Here is a 21,333-nt window from a genome sequence, read left to right as displayed (position 1 = left end):
CTCTTTTTAGCCGCGCTCAATTTAATGCCGTCCGTTCGCCGCACGCTGCGGATGAGGGGTTGGCCAGGATTTTCGAAGGCTCGAAACAAAGTCTCCCCCTCGCGAGTCGCGTAGCGCGCAGCCGGCTCGATCGTCCTTTTTCGACTAGACGGACCAAGGGGACCACACGCGCACGGGCCTCGACGATGCTTTTCCCGAGGGCCGGCTGGCAAAAAGTCGCTTTAAACGGCGCGTGTAGGCCGCGGACAGACGTAACACGGGCTAAATGCCGGCTGGGAACAGGAATGATAAAAAGGAGAATCGGTGACGGGACCGTGTTATCGCTTTCGCGGCGATAATAATAATTCAGACGGGCGTGCACCAGCGGATGCGGCTGAAACGGGAAATTATGGAAACGTTGCCAGCCAGTGCGATCAATTAAGGTATTTTCGAATCGGATGCAAGGGGATATTGGCAGCGTATTGAAAATACTTATTTACTTGAAAATACTTATCACTTCAATTTTCTATATAAATATAGTTGATGAAATGATTCTTGCACAACTTATCGGGAAAAGAAATAGCGTATCGATAATAGACGAATATAAAATTGGCAACGTGCTTGCAGTTCAAGTAAATACTATACACGAGTAATGCTCACTCGTGTTTAAAATCTTCGTACGATATCAATCGAGTTCGAAAGACGGAATATTGTCCGAAATGTGTAAAACCCGTAATGTACGCTCGAGTTTAACAAATTTCCGGAATTTCAATCAATTCTCAATAGCGTAATCTAATTTCAAGCGGACGATATTCCACGTCTTTTAAAACAAACGTGTCTCACCGGTGCGGTGAACTCGGCGCGATGCAGTATTCTTAACGTCTCTATTTGCATACACGTACCCGCAAACGTCATAAACTTAGGTTAATCGAGCGTATCCTGCATTAGTTACAGTAAACACGGGACATCCACGGGACAGACCATATCAATTAGTTGTTAATAATCTTACGGTATCAATTAACATTTGATTGCACTCAGTCGGACGGCGGTTGGATTTCGCGTAACGACTTTGGCTCGCGTCCGCGATCCGGCTAATGCCTCGACGGACACCATAAACCCGACCTACGCGTCCATTTGTCTATTATTCCGTCGTGGAATTGCAGGTTGCGTTCACGACGTGTCGCGGTTCGCTCTGGTACACCGGCACGCCGACTTATTCGTTGTTCCAACAACAGGAAACCAGTCCATCCGAGCTGGTTGTTAAGGATAAAGAGGCAGTTGCGCCGTGCCGGCTGTAAATCTTCCGGAACTTGGCCCCCAGACGTTGTTACAACGACGCGCTGCCCTCGAGGATATACCTGCGCGTTATCGTGCTCGATTTGATAGCCGGTAAGCACGATTATTAGCGCGCCACCTTGTCCAGACGCGATACTACGAGACGATAGGGTTGGACGCGAGAAAAATTCGGCGGCACGCATTAATTTAGGCGGCAAATTGCCCGCGTACCGTCCGTGTAAATACTATGTAGCACACGGAACGGGACGGGCCGGTCAGGTGAAACGAGTTTAGATAAACTGGACTCGCCTCAATCCTCGCGAGATAGGAGCACGACGAGGTGATCGAAGCGTCATCGTTATTTCTGTTCCGCGAGCCAGCGGCTCGTAATTTGTCAGGCAAAATGGCGGCTCGATGGCGAGACGTCGGACTCTCTTGCGACGAGAATAAAGCGTCTAATGGTTCCAGTTGACGCTTCGATATTTCGTCGGATATTCTATTTCACCTCCGACTCTCGAACGACTTTTTCGTTTCTAACAGCGGACTATTTGCGACCGTACTTTACGACGCTTGACGATAATCTATTTTCATTTACATAAACGGGGGAATAAACTGTTAATTCGAATTAGCGAACACAAGCAAAGGGATTCCAGCTAAATCCTGATTTCACCCGGAAAATTCCGCAAAGATTGCAAGCTTCGCGTGCTCCCCTCCCGCTTATGAAAGAAACCGAGTTACCCGTATCGCAGGGTATACAGCGGGCGATTTTCCCTGGCGACAATTAAGGATAACGCAAATATCGCAGGGTACACGTTGTTAAGGCACGCCTCCAAATATTCCGGTAATGAAGAATAATGCACGACGGTAAAACAAACTCTCGAGAGTCCCGGAGGCCGGTTAAACCTCGAAGACGTTCGGCGGCGTCTCCCTCCCTCGTTCGTCTCCTCCCTTTCCGCGCCATTCACCTCGCACCTTCCAAAAGGATACACCAACACGAGCTATATACAGATATAGTAGCAGGCGTTACGACCGGGAGAAGCTTCTCTCTTAGCCAAGCATTTAAACGGTCCACGCAATTAGGGAAGGCGCTTCGCGCCTCATCTTTTATTCATGCCGACTACGGACGGCCTCTCCGCGAGCGTTGCTTTTCGACCCCCCGAAAGATTAAAACTGAAGCACGCCGATGCCTGGCTACAGCCTGGACATATTAAACGACCAGCTTGCACCTTCGATCGAGATCACCTGTGTGTATACACGTCAGGAACGCTCCACGGACTGATTCCTCCGCGAGTCCCCTCGAACCGATTTTGTTTCGTTTTTTCTGCCTTTTTTTTCTTTGCGTCAGCCACTGACAGGTAATGAGAGGTTCTCTGGTTACCCGTGCCTTCCACCTTTCGATTCGTACGCGTGGTAACTTTTATTGCCGTGACATTGGCTTATAAATGGTTTAATTTTAAAGCCCTGGAACAATCGAACCCATCAACACCACGGATTCCAGACTTCGTGTTTTAAATTATGGAAATATTCGCCATCGGATTACGTATTTAAAATTTTGCTCGTTTGTATTATATTATACATTTTAATTGAAATATTCGCGCATGAAATTAAAAGAAAATCTCTTTCGAATAACCAGCGAATTGGCAAATATGGTAACTCTGCTTGTTGTAATATTAATATCGCCCTTTTCAGGTCTTCTTTTATTACTCCCCTTTTTTTCTTATTAATTATTCGTAATGAGTATAAAGAGAAGTAAACGAGGAAAATGCGTAGAACCTTCGCCATTCGTGAAAGTTTGGGTAGCCGGTCCCAGGGGTGGCGAAGTTTCGCGAGGGTGCGAAGATTTTACGGTGTTATGATTATTCTATACGCTTTTAATTTCAAATGAGCCGCGCCGCGCGTGGTTGTTTGTTTTTTAATGACGATTGAAATTGCTCCGTCTCTCGTCGAGGGGGAACGTGCCCGAAGGAGTTTTAAAAGTCTCGAAACGATGGAATTTTCCGCGAGCTAAAACTTCAGTACCATAGAACGTCCATTAATTTTACGTTTCGTGGGAAAATTTTCACGTGTGTAAATTTTCAGCCCGTATCAAATGATACTCGACGTCATTAAGCAGTTAAACAGTTGTTCCTCTTTCTTAACGATTAAAAGGCGTATTTGACCAGAACACAGGATCGAAGAAGAGTAAGTTTGGCTTAAGAGATACCCGCCACAGGATATTTAAATTTATCATTTCCAATAATGGAAGTATTAAAAGTTCCCGATGAACGACGTCCGTATTCGTTACGATATTGGAATTTAGCTGGAAAAATCTGAGCGCACCAGATGGATGGTAAAGAAAACGAAGGGTGATTGAGGGATACCTTCGCCTTTAATTAATTCGTTACGTCCGCGAAGTATTAAAAGGCGGGCTGAAAAATAGTCGAGACTCTGAAGTTCGCGGAATCTTTTCAGGAATGCTACATCAGATTATTCGATGCCCTGATACGCAGAAACTTGTTAGGAACGTGCCTGGAGTTTCAACCCTTACGGTTGGCGTTCCTTTAAGCTCTCTTCCCTACCCGTTTTCCTCCAAAAATTATTTCGCTAATCGAACGAATCAAACTATTCGCAGGTTATATTGTACGAGTGTAAATTAAGCAGCGTGAAATTGTATTAAAAATTTCATAAAAATTGGCGAGATTTCTTCATTCTAGCTGAGAAACTCGAGACAGCTAACCGTAAAACCGTATCACCATCTGTTCCAGATTGAAAGCGGAGAATCTCGGCGGCGCATGGTGTCCCAAGAATCAGATCACCCAGGAAGCTCGGGAATGGTTGGAGATCGACCTTCATACGGTTCACTTGATTACGGCTACCGCTACCCAAGGTCGGTTCGGAAACGGCATGGGTGTGGAGTACGCGGAGGCGTATCTTCTCGAGTACTGGCGACCGCGTCTGGGCAAGTGGGTTCGATACAGAGATATCAAAGGGAAAGAGGTGAGTGCCCTTATCTCTCGGGGCTCTCCATTAACTAATTTGCTGACACGTGGTCGTCTAGCTTAGACTTTCCTCGGATCCTCGACTCGCGTATCTATCGGTGCCGTTTAAGTACTCGATCGCTAAATATATCCACGATCTTTGTAACGTGGCGCAGAAGAGAAACGCGGGGGGATGGGTCGCGATCAAAAGTGCACACGTAGCCTCGCTCGATTGATTAAGAACGGCTTTAAGATATCGTGATTTATGAACGATTCGCGCATCTGCTCGACGTCGATCGGCTCGGGGCAGCTGCGCCCGGAATAGACGAAAACGAATCGCCAGGGCACGGGTCATTGGCCTGAAATAATAACTTCGCGGCGATTAAAACGGCCAGATTATTATGCCCGATGGTAGCTCTTGAAGCGCGGAGAGAACTCGCGGCTGCGTCTGCGCCCGTTCGCTCGCACTAGAACCGCAAGCTCGAAGCGCACGGTCGACGATCAAGAATCGAAAACCGGCCTAGAGGATTATCCCGCTCGAAGCGTAAGCCGCTTATCGCGAATCCGTAAGCTAATTTCGTAGCGGCGATGCGCCACTTTGTCGAGCTCCGTTCCCGAACCAAGACCCTTTGTGTTCCCGAGTTTCGCGAGTACCTTCTGCATTATATAGAACACTTGGCGAGCTTGTGAATCTTCGATGTTTCTTGCCGCGAATTTTCAGACTCCCGTCTCTCGTGCCGTGAAATATATGCTACGTCAGACGAGCTATGATAATTTCATCCCTGAAACGGCCGCCTAGAACAGATACCATCGGTGTACCGTAACTCGGTTGCAATCGTGCTTGCCAACCGTGTTCGCGTGCATCTTAATTAGCGTACGACCGCGGCGAACTGGACGACATTGTGCAACGAAGATTCGAATTAAGAAATGACAACTCGATAAGATCCCGTGCGACACGCTTGAAAGGTTTCGAACTTCGATCGAACGATAGACCAATCGAGCTTTGGAATAAATGAGCCGCGCTACTAAGGAACTTATCGAAGCGTTAAGAGCACTCGGAACGAAGGGAATAGAGAGGATAGGGTTGGTCACTTCGAAGAACTACCGCGGTTTAGTGCAGCAATGACGCGCGGGCCAGCAATAAGAGACTCGTAAGGAGGCTCGCCGAGGGCGACACTTTGCGTTTTTACCAAACTTATCGTCCTTTGCTCCTCGTTCTCTGTTTATGGACTCCGTCGACGCGGCTATTACGACACTTTAAACCCGCGTGTCCCTCCGGGGCGCGATTTCGATGTGACGTGCGACGTTCATTAATGCACGAACGGACCTGGCACTGTTTTACGACGCTACCAACAGACGATACGTCTTGGAAGGAGGAACGAAAAAACGTCGAGCAACCAGCGAGGCAAATTGGCCGACCGATCGGGCGTCTCCGTGTCTCTGCTGTCCGGTTCGGATCTTATTAATATTGATGGGCGAACCGAGCCAGGATTAACGTGCCAAGGGACTGCGGTCTCGTCTGCGAGCCACTGTGGCTTCGCGTCGCGTGTTCCACTTCGTGATTTCGTGTAAAGCCCAATTTCGACACCGATACGATCGCCAGACACCACCGGAGCACGCTTCGACCGTAATTGTCCCTTTGCTAGGAGCCGATAGAAATTAGCGTCCACGATGGCAAAGACCTATCTCATGATTTATTACAGTGCTTACCCGATGGTTGTCTCGTAACTACCAGCGAAACGAAACGAAACGAAACGGTACTTTGATTCGATATTTTTCTGGTGCAAATGGCTCGAAGAGACGATAAACCCGGCAAACGGCGATTTATCAAAGAAATTCTCGAATCAGGATATTGAATTACCCGGCAGCAGAATTTCGTCATTAAATGCAAATCCTCGGCTAGCAGGCGTCACAGGATTAATCATCCCGTCGTCGTTGTCGTCGTCAAACGTTCGCGTAGCCGGTAAAAAATTCTAGCCTCGTGGCTGGCATGCAAAATAGAACTGCATATTTTCTGAATCGCCCAGCTGGAAAGAGAAAGAAATGGACGCCTCTTTTTAGTAAATTGGTTATCCGATCGGCCATCTCTATACATCCGCTGTCCAGTTACTGCCTTATTAATATTGATGGACCACTTGCGCCGGCGCTAATGCAGCAACGGCACCAGACTGCACAAGTTCTTGGCTCTCTCAGCTTCTCGAAACGACGACGCCATCCACGTCACGTGTTCAACCTTATGATTTCATGCAAAGACCAACTTCCATCTTCGAACCTCATGATTATTCACTGATTCGCGACCAAGCTGTCCCAATTATCGGTCTTGCCGGCGATCCCCTTCGACGATCGTCGCGGCGGACCGCGGCTCGTTCGTCTTACCACTTGTAAATTGAACGATTACAAGCGATCGAACATCGTACAATCGAACTACGGGTTGTGCCGATCGAACCTTCCTCTCGTGAACTGGATTCGCGAACGAATTCAAAATAACAATCCAGGATTCACTTTCGTCGTACAATACGATTGATTTATTTAAATCGAAAGCAAAGTGAGCGGTGTAAATTACAATTCGGTTTCGAGTGACAATTTCGCACTGCTCGCTTTGCTTTCGATTTTGTTAAATCCATCGTGTTATTCAAACCAAAGAAGCCCGCGTATTTTTGCTTTTATTCATTTATCGGTGTCGATACGATTTGCTTTAACAATTTACAAATTCAACTTTCTCGAAAACTGGAGTCTCAAATGAGAAACATTATTCCACATTCGCGCCCCGTTATTTCACGTAGATACGTGTTCATTCTTTTGTTTTATCGTGAAATGGGAAACAACCCGTCGCGCAATGTCGTCGCGATGCAAAATCGCAACGACGTCGCGTCGTTCATCCGCGTCGAGTCTAAAACCGTGATTGACGACGTCTTTCGGGATGCACCTGCCCCGCGCGAAAGCGGACTAGAGGATTTCTTAATTGCTCGCCGGGCAGCAAAGGATTCTTCTCCTGCGCAGCGACGAAAGTGAAATTTTCTTCGTTTCCGTCTGACCCGGTTGCCACGGGTGCATCACGTACGCCCAGTACGCCGGAATTTCTGCCGGTTATTTTCACGGAATTATCCGCAGAAGGGAGTGAAAAGAGTGCTCTCGAATACCGTTGCCGCGGCAGAGCGGCGTTGGCTGGCTTAAGTTTTCAGCGCGCGAGAGTTTCATCCCCCCGTTTCGTGCCGCGTGTGCTCGTCGCAGCTCGTGCAACCAGCCAGCCAGGAGGAACCAAGAATGTGTCCCCGTGGCTGTTTGTGTATGCGGCCGCGCGAGTTGTACCGCGTAATAATAATTGTCACGGAGGGGGGCCAAAGACGGTAGCGGCGGAACGGCTTCAAAAGGCCGCCGGGGGTAATTAAGGCTCCAGGCGCCAACAAGCTTCTCCTTTCTACAGGTTCTGCAAATGTGCGTGCACGTTCGTGTTCTGGGCCAAGGAGGAGGCCTGCTTTTCTTGCCAGTTTCCGGTTCGATAACGAACGGTTGCGCTGGATTTAATGCCACGGGACAATGAAACGGCGTTTCCCAAATATTTTCTACCTAAAAGAATTCTCCATATTTATGGCCGCTATATATTTTCATTCATAATAGGCAACGTAATTGAAAGAGTCGTGGGTTCTCATAAAATGGATGAGAAAATGAACGAGAAAATCATACATTCGTTATTAAAGTTTCGCTTTACGGGGTTTCATCAGTTTTAATAATCAAGGGTATAACTCGCTGTCTACTTTTTGAATATTTAACGATCTAAATCTTGTATTCCGGTGAAACGAAACACAGTTACAATCGGTTTCCGATATTTCGTCTATGAATTCGTTGTCAATTACAGCGAACCTCTGCGATGTAAGCGAAAAGAAATAAGCAACCACGGGATTGATTTCGGCGAAACGAAGCATTCCCATACATTATCGACATTCCTCTCCCGTTTTAATCACCCTGTCACGCCCCTCTTCGCGTCTTTCCACTTACGAAAAAAAAAGAAGAAAGAAAGAGACCAGGAAACACACGGAGAAATAAGCGTGACACCTCAATGGCTTAAAACGAAATTCCAGAGACGTTCCACGTTCTATTTTTCCCTCTACCGCGATAGTTCTTAATGCACACCAACATACTTACCATCTCATCCTCATCTCCCCATTTTTTTACCTTCCCGCCTTCTAGCTCGTAATTTTATTTAGTGCAACGTAAGCCGTTAAGACGAGATTGCATCTTTTAATAATCGAGGACTGGCAAGCGTAGCATGGATAAAAGGAGAAAAAAAAAAAGAAGAACGGCCACGGTGCCCGCGCAAATACTTGAAACGGTACGCGATACGAAAAACGTCGGGGCACCGTTCACTGTTCGCCTGGAATGTGCTTAGCATATCTTTTTATCGTCTGCTCCCAGCAGGACGATATCGTTACGGTAACTCCGCCCCGCGGAAGAATGCCATGGCATTAATTACCCGTATTTTAATGAGACGAAAATAGAGAAAGGATTTGTGAGGCCGGTAGAGGCCGGACGGTATTCGCAAAAAACTTCAATTAATCAGAGTGACCCGGTTCGCCTCTCAAAGGAGGCGTATATCCCCGTGTATGGCGGCAGTTTTAAAACGGCTCTTAATCATGCTTCTCGGTAGAATATACTGACCCTCGACACAGGAGATACACTGTTCTAGCTCTTTCTCTCTCCCTCCCCCTCTCTTTCCGATTTTCGTCTCTCACCCCGTCTAGAACTCCCTCCGTTGCCATTTCCTCTTTCACGAGCGTTTTTTAGTCGGTGATTTTACCATGACAAACTCACCGCGTTGAGTCTCGAAACGTCGCTTAATCACGAAACTCCATGCACGTTGCTGGTGTGTATATACATATAGATAGTAAACGTGCACGCGGGGCGAGGAAAAGCGTCGCGTGCGCGACCATCTATTCTCGCTCGACAATTTATACGAAAAGTTGCGCGGCAGGTTTTCATTTCCATTGGTTGGAAGGAGAAAATAGAGAAAGAACAGCCAGGCGATCGGTAAGGTCTAGGTTTATCGCGATAACCAGCGGCGGTTGAAATCGGCTGTACACGCGAATCGTTTTGTTCACTCGTTTCGTCAAATCATTTCGTAAAATCCACGCGAAATCGACGGGAAGTGCATGAAAAATCGAATGCTCGTTCGCAACATTTTCCCTCCGCGTACCGATTACACCGACACGACCGCCGACATTACCACAAACGAGGCCGTAGCTCGCGTCCACGCGACTCGATTCGTCATTATCGTGTCACGCGAACAGCCAGCCAGAACTGTCAGCTTTTCTTCGTATCCTTGGCCCGTGACGCGAGAACTCTGCGTGGAAATCCGATAATTACGGACGGGGTGGAATAAGCGAGGGGGCGAAGGAGGGCGCGCGAGGAGACGAACGCGTGCGTGTCGACACGCGAGCAACGTTGCGTTGGTTCCCAGTCGGAGCCTGGGTAAGCCGGTTCCACGTAAATCACGCGCACGCACGCGCGTAGACGCGCAGGGGGATGATGGTCGGGGGGGAAAAAAAATGAGGGTGGCGGCGAGGCGCGATATTGCAGCCGGTGTGTAATGTTAGTTATAATGTTGCACGCACAGGAAGCCGTGGACATTAGCAAAATGTTGTCCGCGAGATAATTCGCAGGCGTCACGGAATACGAGCGGCCGGAGGGGGCTGGTTTATCACCGCCGATTGTTATTCTAACTGGCGCTATAACTGTTTCTAATGGGCCGGATGAAGCGAGTCGCGCTTCAACGGAAACCAGATCCTGCTCGCTGCCGGAGATACTGCCGGGGCTGGTATCGAACGACGGGCGGGCTTGAAAGTTTAACCGCGAACAGGCAATACGACGAGTGTACGCGAAATTTCCTATTATCCGACGAGGACGCGAAATGGAGCTCGGTACGGGCACTTATATTTTCGGAACCTGCCGTGAAACTCGGTGATATTACTGGAAATTAAACGACTGTTATAACATGCGAGCTGTTCCATTCCTAATTAATGTATCGGACCTAATTAACATATCCGATATAATAATATTAAATTGGGATACATTTGCTAATGGATTTAAGTACATTCACCTCGGTTTCTATGGAGTATCTTAGTCTGGAAATACATCAAATCATGAAACATATTTTTCCTTCATTATTCATTTAGAAATATTTCATCCCTCACGTGCGTGAGCTAATGTTTGTTTGTTGGAGGGATTAATGTCCATTGATGTACTTCGGTTCGGTAAAAAAATGACATACTCTTAAAAGACCTGATTATCCGCAACAATGCTCAGCTATACAGCTGACAGTAAAGAATGTCGCGTATTATGCGTATACAATAATAAATTGTGTGCCTCGTAACGTCAGGTCGCATGAAATTTCACGTGGAATAACGTTCGTCGATCTACCACGGGCACGATGTTTGCGTTCATGTAAAACGTAATCAGCCGGATCTGTAGATATATAGCCGGCGCGCAAATAAGTAAAACGTTCTCGTAAAAATATCTATCGTTCTATCGAGGACCGAAAATCCAATAACACCGCCACGGAGCGGTTCACAGAGATGCTCGTCCATGGAGGTACGAGCGGGACGTACACGCTCCGATGCAATAAATTCCCTTTATACGCCGCCTCGATAGGCAAAAACGGTCATGGGCATAAGTTATAGGTACTTGAAAATCGCGTATCTTAAGTGGGGAACGCCGGAACGCCTGGCTCACCGAATTTTTCCACAAGCATCACCGCGGATAAGCGATCCGTTTTACCGTTTCCTCGTGCGTCGCCGCCATCCATGGGAAACCGAATCAAAGTCCTAAACGCACTATCGGCAGCTCGTTGGGAATAAATGCCATCCGATGGCTCGGAAGAAATGAATTCCTACCGAGGGGGATGCATCCACCGTGGCTTTCAATTAACGTTCAGCCGCTCGACGCGAAGTTTACATTCAATTTCCTTGGTCTATAAAAATCAAGCCCCGATGACAATGTCACGACAAATATACCTTTTCTATAGGTATATTCTATAGGTATTGCATGTACAGGGTAATGCAGCGTACGGGTAGAACCACCTTGACTCCGGGGCAGACAATAACAGAGCTCGTTCGAGGCAAAATAATTGGACTCGTGAACCTCTCCGCGTCGTTTCCTCGTTCAAAAAATGAACCGCATCCTTGCCCACGGAACGACCCGCGATGTAATTTTACAGTGTTTGAGTGATAAATGAAGCGCATACAAGACGACAGGTATATATCTTCCCTGATATTGTCCCGAGTCTGCTAGTTATTAACAAGATTAGCTTTCCTCCTGTACGCTTTTGTAATTTCTGATCCTTCCCGTCGTAACAAATCCGTTTATTCTCCCCGCTTTCTGCTTCCACGACACTCCAATTACCCAATTGGGACAAATCTGTTCGAATCGTTCCTAAGTATTAATATTATTTGATGAGAAAATGTATTTTCCGTTACGAGAACGATCGGATACAGCCTGACGGTGTTGGAAAATACGAATCACACGAGCAAACACTCGGACCGTGAGCCGAAGAACCCCGAACAATAACGCAGATCGATATCAGCTATAATTGCTCAGCGCTTAACACTTGACCCCCGTGCGCATGCACTGGCGTGTACGCACGCACGCACGCACGCGTTCGTGCGCCGAGGGGAAAGTAAAAGTAGCAGGAAATTGCATTAGAGCGGCACGCACACCACCGCCCCGTCTCTTTCTCTTCCTGTCTTTCCCTTTTACTTGTATTCGGCTGTGTACAGGACGGCAGATAGAGTTGCAAGGTTGTCTACCGTTTCGAAGGTCTCGCGCGTCGAGGGTAATGAAAAGTAATATCCACCCCTTTCAGTCATCATCGCAAAGGCTTATACGCGAAGGAATGGCGCATATCTCTTCATCAACCATTCCAAAAATGTGACACATACTTCGTTTATTGCATCCAGAGTCAGGGGCGGACGATGAATCGCCAAGGCGCAAGGCGAAGGAAATTATTTCGCTGATATCCTATCTCGGTCGCTCAGCTGACACGCGTCGAATCCATTGTTATGCGATATTTATCGTCGGTCTAAAATCGATTTCGAACTTCCCTGGGTAGCTATCATTTACAATACTACGTCGAGGAGAAAAAAAATTGGAGCATTCCAAGGATATACACAGCTGGATCTTCCTCCTGGACCAGATAGATTTACCGTAGCCATTTCGAGAAATTAAATTCTGCTCGCACGCTGCAATCTCATTAAATTTCCTGGGAATAAACGGTTGCTTCTACGTCGGTGGAAAGTGTGGCAGCGCTGATGGTGTAACGTGCTACCGGCACGGGTCCCTGGATACCCGAAATGAGAAAGAATCGACGCCAGACAGAGGGGTGGGTCGCCACCCTAGCCTCTGTAAGGTATACGCGCCGGCCAAGAGGTAAGGGTTCACCTTGGGGAGTGCTTTCCAAGTGGCAGTTTCTCGGAGGAAACGATGACCTGCGAGCCGGACAGGACCAACGCGAGGGTGGGAAAAGGCTAAGAGTTACCTTCCAACATTGAAAAGCCTTAATTATATATTTATGAAGGGAATCCAATATCCACGGCGCGGCGGGCACGATACATGTTTCATTCAACGTGTTTCGTGTCCATGGACAATAAAACTCTGCTATATGTCGAGTACTTTGCAATATTTCATGACGATTAATATGTACGTTCTCTGCTGAACGATTAGACGTTCGATATAGCAAATTCTTCCGGGACGCAGTCGCGTGCGTGTTTAAAAAAAATAACAGTATCGGCGGTAACAGTTGGAAACACGCTCGATCCAGTGACAGTAGAGCAAGTAATCCAATATGAGCCGGAGCAAACAATCGAGAAAAACACGGAGAAGGAGGTATTTCAATAACCGAGCAAACAAATCGAAAGAAACGCCGTTTCACTGTGGTGTGCACGAGTATGGCTGGTACAAAGGAATGGAACGCCGCGGTGGGAATAGAAGCGGTAATAGTAGTCGGAGTCGATGCTTAGCCGTACCAAAAAGAGATAGAGGCCGGCCGGTGGTACGGAACGTGTATACCCCGTTGGGGGGTTGGAAACGTGCGCAGAATGTGTCGTGCCTGCCGCAAAATGCTCTGTCACGCGACTATGTTGCACGGTGGCCCACACACAAGATACTACAGAGTACAGACTCGACTCGGCTCGTACATATATCCACGTAGATTTATCCGCGCCTCGCCTATGTGTACCTACACGTGTATCCATGGCAAGGTGTTGTACGCGTACCTCTAGTACACAGCACCCCAGTGGCCGTGGGGGCTATCTACTCGCCATGGGCGATGCCACTTCGCGTGATCTCTTGGGACGATGCACCCCTTCTCCACCTTCGGTTTTCTGCACACCGTCCACCAGCCAGTGCCAACGTCAGATAAACCGCTTATTTTATTCATAAATCCACAACGTGAAATCAATATCGCATCGCTCTGTACACGTTTCGAGATAGAGAGGTGGGAACATGTGGAAGGACAAAGAGAAGAGTAACTGGGAGGGGAGGGAGAGATATACCTGCAATATGGTCGTCTCCCTGACGAGGATCAGGGAATGCGGGCGATGGACGTTTAGCTCAACCCCCTCACGACTGTTCCTACCTCTCTTGCTACGTCTCTCGCCCATTCTCGAGCTGTCTGCGTCTCTGTGATCCAATCCCCCACCCACGACCGATCTCGAACCAGCTACCTCTCTCCCTCATCATACCTAACGTGGTGGAATGTGGGATGAAATTAGTCCTTAGCCCCGGTCTGATGCGGTGGAACGCGATGTCCGTTCTGTGACGGGATATCCACCGTTAGACGATGGTATTCCAGTATGTGCCGAAGTGCAGAAACGCATCTTCCCTGACGATATAAACGTCATCACCGTAGAAGGGGATGCTTTGACAGAATACTGTGACGCGTCTGGGAGGGTCGACCTTGCCGCAGACACGTTGACGCACGCCGATTATACCTTTTCCTGTCCCCATCCCGTCAGACGTATACGTTGAAAAGTTTCACGGGAAGCGCGGGGGATCAACGCGAACGTTCCTCCACGATTCCGTTCGTTGGAAATATTTCGCGTCGCCAGACGCATGTATATAGGTGCACTTTTGGTCGTCGTGGAAGATTAAACGTCTGACCGTGTAAGAAGCAGGAATTGGCGGACTTAGGGGATGAAGGGATTAGCTTACAAGTATGAAGTTTCGAGTTGTAAATTGTGTTGAGCCCTCTCACCACCGTTTCAGTTTTTTTAAAAATCTGCAAAAATTTCAAGATACTTTCTTAGCTTAGGTATTTAACACTTTGTATAGAAAAATTGAACATTGTATCGTTGAACGATGAACGAATAGTGTCTGAATCGTCACTAGTCGTTGAATTGATTGTAAGTTTGAACGCGTTCGCGTGACGTTCCTAATGATCCAAAAGTGAAGGTATCCGTTCGAACAGTAGGGAAGGGGAAAAGAAAGGCACATTTTCCTGAGGGCTGAAACAACGGAACTCAAAGGTTAGACCAAAGACCGAAATTGTTCTGGTCTTTAACCAAGGTTTCTACGATTCCAGGTAATACCGGGTAACACGAACACGTATTTGGAGTGCAAGCACGAGCTGGAGCCACCTCTGTGGGCGAGCAAGATCCGTTTTCTACCCTACAGCCATCACACGCGGACGGTTTGCATGCGGGTCGAGCTCTACGGATGTTACTGGAGCGGTAAGCTGTTTGCACTCACCAATTTTCGTTGAACTTGCCAGCCGCTTAGAATACTCACCGGACTGTCCATTAACCCTTATGCCATTGCCGTGCGAGCAAATTTGCTTTTCAGAATCTTGCTTGTACTATTATCCCTTTCTTCCTTTGATGAATCAACATCGAATTAAACGTTTAACCAAACGGAAATGTACACACCAAGTAACGTACACTGCTATTGTGTCTTGCGCGTTCGCGATGCGTGGACGTTTAATTAATGGTAAATTCAAAGCATCCCCGATAGGCGAAAAGAATCGGGTATCGTTTGACTAATATTTTTCCGCGTCGGTTAACGTTGATGAAAGGGCATCAATTTGAAATATTTGAATTAAATATTTGGGAGCAAACCGAATTATAGCACGAACATAAATTTTCTCTCGGTTTACATTTAATTAAAAATGTATACACGAACTACGCTTTTTACCTTCTTCTTCGTTAAACTTCATTAATTACAACCACGTAACGTTGAAACGTTGTTAACGTCCAATGGTCTACTCCTTGAAACGTCGCATACCATTAATCTTCCCGTCCCCCTTTTCTTTATCGAAAGTCCGAACATACCCCATACCGTGTTCCCGTGCGATCATAACAATGTCCGCTCGACAAAAGTCGAAGCTTTTACACGAGTCATTAAAGGACAGGCTGTACGCCGATGACTTTACACCTTGACCTCCCCGCCGCAGATGGCGTGGTATCCTACTCGATGCCCCAAGGTGATAAAAGGGGTAATGAATGGGAATTCTTCGACGCCACCTACGACGGACACTGGGACGGTGAGCTACGACGTGGACTGGGCCAGCTGACAGACGGCAAGACAGGCCCTGATAACTTCAAACTGGGATACTATGATAACGATCGCACGCAAGGCTGGGTCGGCTGGAGGAACGATACACGCGGCCAGCCGGTCGAGATCAAGTTCGAGTTCGACAAGGTCAGAGAGTTCTCAGCGATCCACATCTACTGCAACAATCAGTTCACCAAGGATGTCCAGGTAGGTGTCCAACCGATCGTTAGACCTTTAATTACTCTCGAGTTATTTTAAGACGGCGATCCGAAACTCGGGAGTGTTCCATAAAGATCGAACGTTTAATGTCTAACGTGAAACGAATGTCCGAACTGAGGGACGTCTCGAAAGTCGTAAAAGCGTTCAAAAATACCCACCCGTACGATGGTTGAATTCTAAAACGAGTGGAAGTAAAATTTCGCGTACCCCTATAAATCGTATAGCGGGCGAAATAAAGATAAAGAGGAAATTAGGAGGAGACAGGTTTCACGTCTAATTACGTATCCACGGCCCCCTTCTATCTCCCTAACATTGCCGCGAGTACACAGAAAGCGTAGAATCGTTTACCCCTCGCTCCGACGACGTTATTCCTCAGCCCCTGTAAGGAATGCGCAAGCAGCGTCGATCAACAGGCTTACCATCCGCAGTTGTTCGAGATCCTTTTACCGTCACCTCTCCTTCTAGACGGGCTCGTCGCCGTAGACGCTTCCTTCTTCGTATCCACCGCACGGCTGATTGAATATTCCACTCGACGCTTTATCAGTCAGACGCCGACTGAATATAAATACAATCTGAAACGGTAATTCCGAGGTGGTTCGATATCACGGAGCGTGGCTTATTGGCCAGATCGCGCGATATTGCTTAAAAGCAGGAATAATCGCGACACGTGATCTCTGTTATTAAAGAGCCCAGCGACTTACTTTCATCATCGAAGATCTAGCTTTCATTAGCATATGCTTTTAAGCGGAACACATTACGCTCGGGCTCATTACTTTCCGCTTTCAGGATTGATACCGAGTGGCCCCCTTTTCGGTTTCCTTTACGGCGATTAAATTTAATGTAACTAGCCTGCTGCTGTAAATAGAAACCGTAACATTCTGCTAGTTGGAACAAGTTAAAGCACATAACACGGTGCTGGTTATAATTATTCTGCCGCGCGCGAACTTTTCACTTCAATCGACGTGATTCACTTTAATCCGTATATTAATTCTAATTGCGCGAATTCTGAGATGGTGCGATTTTACAAAGGGATACCGTTTAAAAGGGCAGAATAACGATGTAACCGTTAATAACTCACCGTTGCTAGAAAATATCATGGATTTAAAAAAAAAAAAGAAAAGCAAGAGGCGGAAAATGTTTGGAGCACTTCGTTAATTGGAAAAATACGCGAGGCATTAAAACGCTTACCGGACGATATTGCAGCGCGTTCATTCGAGCCTCGACTCCATTTCTTCTGTCGTCCTCTTGTGAAATTAATGTAAACCCACAAATCTAATTTTCACGCGTATGTACGAGCCAGAAAAAAAAGAAGAGTGCCATCGCCACTCGTCGGGGAGCGCGCGAAAAAGTTCTCGGGCGTCGTTTGTTACCGCGAGTGGCATCCAACCGGAAATGAGCTCGCAGGCTCGCGTTATTCGCAGCATTCTTCGCACCAACACGGGGCCAATAATTCGATCCCTTGTATAATTTCCGTTTCGCAGCGATTTCGCGACCCTTCCGCGTCGTTCGCGTTAACTTCGATAATGTAATGCAAATACATCCGCCACTCGCTCTCTATCCACCCCTATCTTTTCCGCTGTCTCTCCCCTCGATCCACTCTTTGTCACCCCTGCATCGATACGTTTAGAAGAGAAACGGACGCGCGCCGCTCGCATGCGAAATCGCCCCGATGATGGAATTATTTCCGTCCGCGGAAAAAATGCCCAATCGACGACACAAAGGGATCAAACATTAGATCTATGCGATACTCTCGACAAGTGTAGGAACGATTAAGTTACAGTGATGTCTGACTTTTGATCGCATTTTCACGTTTTATCACATAAACGCGTAATTCATGCAAAAGTGCAGAGCGTACCATGTAATACGTTCGTTTACCTTAGTACCAAGATTTTGGGGGATAATCTGTATTGAATTTGGAGCTCGCGCGTCCACGCGGAACATTCGGCGAATTAAATTGAACGGAGTTAATACCCTAATTTTTCCTGCCAACGGTAAACGAAAATGTTTGCGTACTCGTAAACGGGAACAGTGCTCTCACGGTGAACGCAAATACTTGAAACGGCAATAACACAGCTCATGGAGCGCACGGAGACCATGCGTTCCAGGGTGCTCGTGGCAAATCCGCTTTAAACTCGTGCGAGTGTTTTGCTCGACGGTATAGCGCATTTAAAGATTTGCCAGCGCGTGCGGTGAAATATGCATGGACGATTATTGAACAGCACCATAAATGGGGAGTGCCCGAATTTTGATTCGCATAAAAGCGAGCCGGGTCATTTCGCGCGTTGCTACCGACGGTAGGGTGACGCGGGGTGACTGGCCACCATCGTTCGGCATTCGATCGATAAGGCTAAATCGTACATCGAAACCGTGTAATATTAACGGATGGATGAGCGTACTCCTCGTTCATTAAAAAATCATTTTCAATAATTGCCATCGTGATTATTTCACGATAATAGCATTCGCGTAGCGAATTGAACACGATCGGATGTCTCGTTGATGAACTTTAAAAGTTTCATACGCCGCCGTTCTCGTGCATACATTCATATCGAACGATTTCGTACAAATAAATAACATCGTTTAATTGAAACGTTCGACCTCCGAAAGGAATAACAGAAGAAGATACTATATTTCCGATACCAGTAATTTCACGCGCGCAAACCCCGACGAAGCTGACGGTATTTTATCCGTCACGAGCAGCAGAAGCGAAACATCGAGGGTAGGGCGAACGAAAAATCATCAGGGCATTTCGGCACGCTGGCCACGCTCGCGCACAGCCGGCGATTTTCGAGACAATTAATGCGAAAGATCAACAAACCGAGCGAACGGGAGTAAAAAAAATTCCGATCCCTAGGAAAAAGGTACTCACCGCGGAAACGCAAATATACGCGCAGACGAGTGAAAAGCGCGTTTGCGTTTCGATTCGACGGTGGTCGCGGAATGGTCTTCCTTCGGATAACCACGGCCAGCATTTTTTACCACCGTCGGACGCGACGCACGAGCGACGAAACCACGAGGGTGATACGCGACGCGTTTCGAAACTACGAAAGCGACCGGTCAACGGATAAGTATTACGGTTATGAAATTTTCCAGTTGTCACCGCGAACAGTGAACGGCAAATATGCGAGGTCCCGGGTCAGAGAGGATGGGAAAGGGAATATTAAGCAGCGGAGGACGGAAACGTGCTCACAAACGCAGACGCGACAAACTATAAACGCGCGGACGCTCTTTGACGCGACGACCCTCTGAAACCACCATGTCGGGAGCCCTCCTCAGTGGTCCGGCTCCGAGACAGAAGCGGCGAATATCCGATCGTCCTTCGGATTCCCTTCCACGTCGCCAGATTTTATATACAGAGTGACCCCAACGGTGGTGGAGGTTCGCAAGCCTCATGAACCGGAACCCCTCGTACAATGGCTCTGTCGGGACTTTGCCCGTGGCGCATCTTTGATATCCAAATAACATTTTCCCCTTCGACGGAAGCAGCGAACGAAACATCGCCGGCTACGGGGCGATAATAGACTGCGATACGAAACACCGCCGTTGCTACCTACCCCCGCGTGAAAACAGCCTTGACGCTCCGGCGTTCCACTGTTGTTGCCAAAAGGGGCAGCCATGGGAGGCGGATAAAAAGGAAACGGTCCTGTCTTGGGGGACGATACGAAATTAACTGCGAAAGGAACGCAAACTTTATAATTACTCGGGTGAACTAATTAACGTAAATACTGACGGAATCTCCTCGTAATTTGTCCCCCTTTTATATCCGAGGACACAAAATAGACTGAAAGGACATTAAATTCTTTTTTCTTACTCTTGAAGAATTTGCTTCTACTTTCAAGAGTAAATTATTCCAGTTGATACCGCGATAATCGAACGTATCGCTGGTATGGTCGTGTCGAATAGAATCAAGTAGAATTCTCAACGCTTGTTGCGCCCTACCCTTTGTTAAGCGTGAAGAATTCAGTGGCATTCGATTTGGACACTCGATCGTTTTCTCTTCCAGGGGAAAGGAACGACGAAGGCAGAAAAACTTGTCTGCTAAGACTACTTCGTCAAAGTGCATAAATTTCCACGATTTCAACCAGCCTCAAACTCGATGCATCGGCCCTTCGACCGTCCGGTTGCTTCCGTGTCAATTTTATTTACGAATGCTCTTTCCGACGGACTCCATTTCAATTTCGACCGTGGACCCGTTTCCTTTGACGGCCACGAACTGAAAGCGTGCACCGTCTATCCCGCATAATGCATAAGACTCGACGAGCGGCTAATGGCCGAAACGAACCTCGCGTCTGGACCAGACTTTGGGCAAATCCCGTCTCCCATGATTTTTTTAACGCCAGCCATCAACTTCTCATTAAAACGGCGAGACGTCCACGCGACTAATTAGGTCACCGCTCTGTTCCGTCTATCAAATTACAGCCGTAAATTGTGTACGCGTCCGTGTATCGAGGAATCGTGAAAGTACCAATAAATCGATACGATAAAAAAAAAAAAAAATGGAGTAGACGGGGCGAAAAAACCGTGAACCAATGAAAGGTTGGCGAGGCGAGCAAAGGGGTGGACGGAGGGGTCGGGGTCGTTTTAAAACGTTTACACACAGGTCCGCGTTGTGCTAGGCCGCCAATGGAATGAAATAATGTTGTTCTTTGAGAGCGTAAGTCTCTGTTTGCGCGAGGACTGCTGATACGTTTCAGCGGAACCATTTCCCGCGAACGGAGAGAAAAAAAGGGCCGGCCCGCTAGCCCAACGTTCCCCATTTCTCTCCGTTGAACCGTACTGTAAAAAAGGGATTTACTTCCAGATCAGTTATTGCGCTTCATCCGGTATATTATATCGGATAAGCCGTTCGGCTTCCGTCTCTGCATCTGACTCCTGGCGTGGTCGCGCGTGTGCGCGCACACACAACGGCCTTTTCTACACTTGTCTCGTCGAGTTTCGATTGAATACACGCCCAACGTCGACGGACATTCGCCCGCTGAGAGACGAGGGTGAACCAAACGAGTTTTATGACGATCCACTAGCAGAGAACCACGGCAAAGCGACGGATACGGAACATCGATATCGATAGCAGCGGGATAAACGCATCACTCTGTCCCTCTGTCTCCGACTCTGCCTATGCCACCCCTTCCTCTCTCTCTCTCTCTCTCTCTCTCCCTCTCTCTCTCTCTCCCTCTCTCTCCTGTCGTCAGGATATCGTTTCCGACTCCTATCGGGCCTGAAACGAATCTTTCGTAATTGGATTTACATGACGAGAATTACGATAACGAAATCTTCGGGAGCCGATTCAACGACGGATCCGTTCCAGATGTTGCCCCGCGGTTGTGACAATCGCGTTATCGACTTTCGGCTCGTACACCGCCGCCGCAAC

At 47.7% G+C, this 21,333-nt stretch overlaps 1 protein-coding gene across 1 annotated transcript in view; it reads left to right on the top strand.

Moving 5' to 3' along the window:
• The window catches only part of LOC143424403 (discoidin domain-containing receptor 2), a 124,418-nt gene that overhangs the window by 73,402 nt on the left and 29,683 nt on the right, over positions 1 to 21,333 (top strand). The window contains exons 4-6 of the mRNA XM_076896435.1: positions 3,999 to 4,230; positions 14,782 to 14,929; positions 15,649 to 15,956. Coding sequence (XP_076752550.1) covers positions 3,999 to 4,230; positions 14,782 to 14,929; positions 15,649 to 15,956 — 688 coding nt within the window. The remainder of the gene's footprint in view (positions 1 to 3,998; positions 4,231 to 14,781; positions 14,930 to 15,648; positions 15,957 to 21,333) is intronic.

Source organism: Xylocopa sonorina, chromosome 1, assembly GCF_050948175.1.
Source record: "Xylocopa sonorina isolate GNS202 chromosome 1, iyXylSono1_principal, whole genome shotgun sequence".
Taxonomy (NCBI): Eukaryota; Metazoa; Arthropoda; class Insecta; order Hymenoptera; family Apidae; genus Xylocopa; species Xylocopa sonorina.
Note: the sequence above shows the minus strand (reverse complement) of the source record. Positions and strands in the feature narration are given on the sequence as shown.